This window comes from Alosa alosa, chromosome 16, assembly GCF_017589495.1.
Source record: "Alosa alosa isolate M-15738 ecotype Scorff River chromosome 16, AALO_Geno_1.1, whole genome shotgun sequence".
Lineage (NCBI taxonomy): Eukaryota > Metazoa > Chordata > Actinopteri > Clupeiformes > Clupeidae > Alosa > Alosa alosa.
In genome coordinates this window covers 28,418,815-28,425,621 of record NC_063204.1, presented here as the reverse complement: position 1 = coordinate 28,425,621, position 6,807 = coordinate 28,418,815, and the positions used below count along the sequence as shown (strand labels likewise).

At 49.5% G+C, this 6,807-nt stretch overlaps 1 protein-coding gene across 1 annotated transcript in view; it reads left to right on the top strand.

Annotated features, from left to right (window-relative positions):
• Positions 1-6,807, top strand: part of pou6f2 (POU class 6 homeobox 2) — a 101,399-nt gene that overhangs the window by 40,566 nt on the left and 54,026 nt on the right. Inside the window, exon 7 of the mRNA XM_048265635.1 lies at positions 2,953-3,172. Coding sequence (XP_048121592.1) covers positions 2,953-3,172 — 220 coding nt within the window. The remainder of the gene's footprint in view (positions 1-2,952; positions 3,173-6,807) is intronic.

Here is a 6,807-nt window from a genome sequence, read left to right as displayed (position 1 = left end):
TGGCTTGTCGAGGTGAACTTTGGAAGGTAGAGCAGAGAACTTTAATGTTCAGGGATATTTAGGTGTGTTTACTGGGAACTTAGAATCAATTGCCCTTCAGAAAGTCAGAATCTGGATATCATTTACAGGAATGGTCTGAAACCTAAATTTTACAATACACGTGACAGTGTATAGAACATATCAACTGATAAAATATGTAAAATATGCTATGTAAAATATGTTGCTGTTTTGAAACAAAATGGAAAGATGGTCCAATGATCTCCAAACTACTTTGCATAATGTTGCTCACTTTATTTAATTTATGTAGTAGAATATGCATTGTAGAATATGCATGCAGTTACCTGCTCTCTAATCCTTGATGGGTTTGACTGAAAAATTCCAGTCCAGTGTCATTTTAACAGGCCAGGACGAATAAAATAATAACCTGCAGTGGACCCTCACTAATCTATAGAGCACAGAATGCACAGACACACACACGTGCCCATAATCTCAAATGAAGCATCTATTTGATGTGTGTGTGTGTGTGTGTGATTGTCTTTTAATATTATTCTCTTCTATGTTCCCAACGTCCTAAGTGTCAAACTGCAGACTGGCATTCTCTTTGAGCCGTCAATGGGCTGTTGAAAGCCCTGCCTTTGATTATGCTCCGGAGGAACTCAACATCACACACACTTAAAACAGCAAGATTAAACATGTGTCATTTGGAGCCGTCAGGGACTCCTTTGTTGTCGTCCTCTGGGTGTTTAATTGATATTTTTTGAAGGTGTTTGACATTCAGGGTTCCTTATCTAAATGCATGACATGTTTCAAGAGCGACAGGAGGAGAATGATCTATACAAACTTCTCTTTTTTGTATAAATCATGTTGATGGAAATGAGTCAAAAGTAATAAGGATTGTAACTACTGTAGACTGAACAGAACAAACAACCAACAATGCAAACAGACAGCCCCAGAACCATATCAATTCAAAAGCCTTGAAACAAGTTGAAAGCTGAATCTAGTCAGTCAGGCTCTAAACTGTGAAACAACCTCCCTTAGAAAATGTACACTGAAGGTTGATGTGCCGCACTATTTAACACTATTTACACCATTATTACCAGGGAAGATTGAGACAGTTACTATTTAACTATTATCTGGGCTAATTATTCTCATTGTGGCATGGATCATCACAGATGTACTACATCCTTTGCTGTAGTATCTCCCAGTGCTGTTCAGAGGCAGTGACATTCCCCAGCCCCTGGTCCCTATGTGTCCATTCCGCTGCCCTCCCCCCTGACGCACTCCTCCCCTGGCCACGCGTTAGCGGGGAGATGGCCAGTGCTGCACCACCCTGCTTGTGGCGGCTGCCCGCACGCTGCCGTTGTGTCAGAACCTGCTGGCCTGCTCACCCCCGCAGCTCTGCGCGGCTTATCTAGGTGACGTGGCTGTCACCCCGGCGACCATGCTGTGGCGTGCCGTGCCAGGGGTGGCGTGGCGTGCTCTCTCCGTCCCTCGCTCCGCCGGTCGGCGGCCCGACACACACAGCCCTCTCTGCGCGGCGAAGGGGGTAGGGAGGGCGCCGGGCGCCGCGGATGTAGCAGAGGCGCAGAAACGAGAGCAGATAGCTGACAGACACGGTTAGCGGGGGCCCACTGTCTAGGTGCGAAGTGGAGGACAGGAGGAAGAGAGAGAGAGCAGGGAGGTAGAGAGGGAGAGAGAGATAGAGCGAGAGAGAGAGAGAGGAAGTGAAAAACAGAGTGAGGGGGAGGGAGAGAGAGAGAGAAGAGGCAAGCTCCTGCATGAACGACGATCCTACGTGTCCAGTCAGAACCAGATGAGGGGAGGCCTCTGTTCCTACTCACAGACCTCTGAGCGCCTGCATCTCCGTTCACATACAGTATGGGCACAAAAGCATGAGAGGGGAGGAGTGCAGTCAGCTGATTGTGGCAGATTGGGCACATTTTGTCTTTTCCAAATATTGTGCCAAAACATCTCTAGTACACAATGGTCATTTTCAGATGGTCTGCCACATTTCAATTCCAAATTTGATTGCTGAGCCACTATGAAATCAAAGAAGTGAATTCACAGATCTGTGTTCCGTGAAATAAAAGGCTTCTCAGCGTGCGTGTCACGGTCATGGTGGTACACCTGAGTGCTGGGGGGTCATGTGAAGCCCTAGACTGTGTAGAGAGCATCTCCAGGCCAGCGACACCCCCCAATCCCCCAACCCCACCTCCCACCTCCCCTCCCCCAGTGAGCAGGCACCTGAGCACAGCACAATGCAGGGAGGCAGGGCAGCCTCTTACTTACAGACGCCAGTGAATGCTGATGTGTGTCTGGTGATGCATCAAGGAGGGAGAGGGAAAAGTGCTGACACTTTTGAAAGGAGGTGGTGTTGTGGCGTGTATGTGTGTATGTGTGTCTGTGTGTGTCTGCGTGCGTGCGTGCGCGTGTGTGCGTGCATGCGTGCGTGTACACTGGTGGGGGTGTGCCATTTAGTGTTGGTATGCTTCTGTGGTGCTGTAGGAATTGTGTGTAGGAGTCAGTGTGTGTGGGTCTTGGACTCTGTAGGTGGGGTGTTAAATTTCAATGGAAAGACGCTTTACTGGACTGCAACATTTTATAGAATCTCACACCTCCTACACACACTGAACATGTTCCACCTTGTACAGAACTAAAATATGCAGTGTCTGTTACAATATTGACACTGTATTTGAATTAATTCACATTAATTCCTTTATTTCAGAATTTCCTTGTTTGTAAGTAAGTGTACAACATCCAAAATTGCATATACTATATGTTATTACTTAAGCATGTGGTCATGGTCTATCACCTTTTGCCATGTTATACATGTCTCTGTAAATATCATTGTGTTATAGAGTGGGTTACTGGCCTTGTGCCACACCCTGTCCCCAGTGTCTGGTCAGATCTTTTGCTAAACTCCGTGTCCCATGTCTGTGTTTGCCCGGGCAGTCTCTCCTGGTAGCGCAGCAGCTGGCGTCTGCCGTGAGCGGGGTGATGTCTGGGGGCGCGCCGGGCCTCAACCAGCCCATCCTCATCCCCTTCAACGCGGGCGGGCACCTGGGCGGCCAGCAGGGCCTGGTCCTCTCCCTGCCCACCGCCAACATCCAGGGGCTGGTGGCAGCGGCGGCGGCCGGAGGACTCATGACCCTGCCCCTACAGAACCTGCAAGGTAAGAGCCCTTACCCCTCAGGGGTCGGCCATGTTGGCTCCAGAGCCATGAGTGAAGGGAGTAAAGACTGAGCCATTCCGGCTCAGTTCCTCTCCCAGTGGAAAAAACGTCATCCAACCCCCAAACTCTCTCGCGATTGTTCCTTTCGTGTCAACTGACCGATAGCGATAGTGGAGCTGATGTAGAACAAAGTGAACAATCGGCAAGTACACGCCGCTAAATGCATCCGCCCCTTTGTTGCACTGCGTGCGGCCGGGAGGCCCCTGCCCAGACCTCTAGATATGAAAAAGAAATGCACTGGTCCGACCAAAAGGCGCCTTTTAGGAGCATCAAAGAGCAAACCTGGCATGGGGGGGAAAAGCCATATTAATTACAGGTCAGCATTTTGCAGAGTAGCTCAAAAGCACTTTGTGACCCCTTTTTCGCTACGCAAAAGTGTACCGTGCCATCCTATCTCTTTTTCGCCCCCCCTCTCCTCTCAATCCACACAAGTCAGTACTTTTCCTCACATTTTAAACTTTAATGCCAAAGTGTTCTCTTTTGATCATACTTGTAAATGGTTTTCATTTTAATGTTTAAAACATTGTCTCTTTTATACCATTAGATTGAGGGACGGATGGGAGGGGAGCTGTCAGTCATAAATCTTGGATGAGCAGGGGCGTGCTAATGCCGTCTGAAAAAATGTCAGGTTATAAATTTGAGTGCATGTAAAGCAGTGTGTTTTTTTCCCTCTTTTTTCTCGGGGAGGAGTGCAGATTAAAATAATGCTCCGGCCAGTGGAAAGAAAGAGGGAAAAAAAGAGAGAAAGAGAGTGAGGGGGAAAAAGAAGTGCGGCCCACTGGCCCCCAGACGTGAGGAAATGGACAGAGGGAGGGATGCCTCAGCGGAGGAGATGTGGTAATAGAAAGCTTAATGGACACAAACATGCATAAATAACAACAGGCATCGCATCAGGCTGGATGGGCTTTTAATAAACACTTATCCACTAGGACACAGAGCGGTGGTGGAGGGGTGAGGAGAGGGGAAAAAACCTTCTCAGTGATCCCAACCAGTCCTCAGATCCCGATAATGCACCCACAGGGATCTGTCTCTTTCCTTTCTAGAAGCTTCTAAAAGGGAAGACATCTAAGTGATAAGTCTCTAACATCATATTAATTATGCTTCGACTTGTTTGTTTGTGAGTTGTTTTCTGCAATGTCTGCACCAGGGGGACTGAAAATAAATGTTTGGCATTTGACCACCAGCACAAGTAATTTCCTGCCCTGAGCAACCTCAAGCGGAATGAAATGTGTGTGTTCTGGACGCACTTGTGTCCTGGATGCACATGTGTCCTTCTCAGCTATTTAAAGGTATTCCAAGAAATACATTTGCCAGGGCTATAAATGGCAATGTTTTTGAAAGCCATGGAACTATTTTATTAAGAAAGGAAGAAAGAAAGAAACAAACAAGGTAAGCAAAGAAAGAAAGACACCTACCCTGTAGAAACAAAGGCAAAAATAAAAAGCCCAAACAACCAAAACACTGTCTTATTGTTTCTGGAATGTTCTTATTGATAGGCATGCTCAGCAGGAGATGGTGTTGGTGTGGAGAGCCCCTCTCTCTGTCCACACAGAGCCAATGTGACACGCGTGGCAAGTGAAGTTAAATGTCTTGACTGTGTCCAGGGGCCGTGTGGCCACAGCACGCTCTCCCACACCCTCCTGTCGGCCCCCATCAGCTGCCCGCTGACTGAGTCCTGCTGGCACAGCACTTCTGTCAGGCAGGACGGAACCCACGCCTCTGCCCAGGGGTGCCAGGGGCCAGCGTCTCCGCTGCCACCGCCGCCAGACGCTGCTGACACCCAGCCTCTGCCCACCTCACCTCACCCCCAGCCTCTGCCCACCCAGCCTCTGCCCACCTCACCCCCAGCCTCTGCCCACCCAGCCTCTGCCCACCTCACCTCACCCCCAGCTTGATTAATCCCACGTTTAGTGTGGCGGAGGGGAGCGGGAGAGGGTTGAGCACAGGATTGTCTGGAATCAGCAGGGGTGTGTGTGTGTGTGTGTGTGTGTGTGTGTGTGTGTGTGTGTGTGTGTGTGTGTGTGTGTGTGTGTGTGTGTGTGTGTGTGTGTGTGGGGGGGGGTTGTTACATGTGCACCCATCTCCTGCCACTGAACGCTAATTATCCCTCTGCTCAAACGCCAGTCCTCCAGGGAGAGTGAGTATCAGATCGCACCCATGCCCCCACATTCAAACCTAATGACCCGGCTAATGTTGAGTTAATGAGAGTGTTTTTGCATATGAGTAGAGGAAGAGGGAGTGGAGAGAGAGGGGGGGGGCAGGGGGGGTTGGCAGGCAGCAGGATTGAGTCAAGGAGGGGGGGCAAATCGGCGAGCGAGTCAGCCTGCATTCCTCAGTCAGGCTCAGGAGGTGCGAGGTGTCGGCTAAATCTCGCCCGGAGGCTGAGCGCTTTTCAGGTTACTCCGCCGGATCGTTTAACGCAGCGCCGAGCTGAGCCGCCCCGCGCTCCCGAGCGTAAGCGTCAGGAGATTAACGGGAGATGTGGCCTAAAGCAATGCTGTCTTCTCCTCTTAACGTTACAAATGAACTTGAGCTGTTTAGTCCTCATTGTGGAGCCCTATCAGCTCCCTGGCGCCCCAGATAAGACGGAGGAAGTCAGAAAGCAGCCCGGCGTCTCTGATGATTATCCAGCATCACATCTCACTAGACCTGCTAAAACCTCTCCTCTCTACTCCTTTGAGAAATCCCTGTTTCCTTTCCTCCTTTCCTCTTCTCTATCCTCCTTTCTCTGTTCTTCCTTCTCCTTGTTTCTCAAATACTTTTCTCTTCTTCTCTCTCTTCTCCTTTCTTCCTTCTTCCTCTCCTTTCTTCCCTCACTCTCTTTTTCTCCTTCACACTTCTCCCCTCTGTTGAGGAGAGATCCCTGTCCTCCCTTTCTCCCCACTCTCTCCTTCCTTACATCCCCTCAGTGATCATCTTTTCGTGTCTTATCTGCTCCTCCTATCGTCTCCTCCTCTGATATCCACTCGTTCTCCAGTTCTCTCCTCCTCCTCCTCTCCTCTTCCTCCTTCCTGCCCTCTCTCCTCTTTTCTCTGCTCCCCTCTTCTCCTCTCCTCTCCTCCCCTCTCTTGAGGAGCGAATGCACAGATGAATCTTCGGAGCAGAGGAACAGAGAGGAGAAGGGTGGGTGGGTGGGTGGAGGCGTGATGGTGTGTAACAGGCAGGTCTCCTCGGCCGTGATGAATAGCCGTCACGGTGATAGGAGAGACTGCGCGGCGGAGCCCGAGTCGGAGAGTCTCATTGCCTAAATAAAACCCGGGCGGTGCGTTCGCACAGCGGACGCTGGTAAACACGGGGTGCTGGTTGTAGCTTGTTATTTTGTCAGGATGATTAATGTGGAGGAACGTCCCATAAAGGATGAAGGAAAGAGGAGGAAGAAAGGGAACATTCCCAGTGAAAATAAAGAAGGCATTGGGTACCACACTATGCACTGCTCATCGTGATGCAGAGTGCTCATTCCTATGTGATGTGTTCACAAACACACCTACACATTGTTTTGACATATTTTGTGATCAAATGCTTATGGAGAGGTCTTAATTCTAACGACAACTCTTTCCAAAAAGCCAATTTATTCA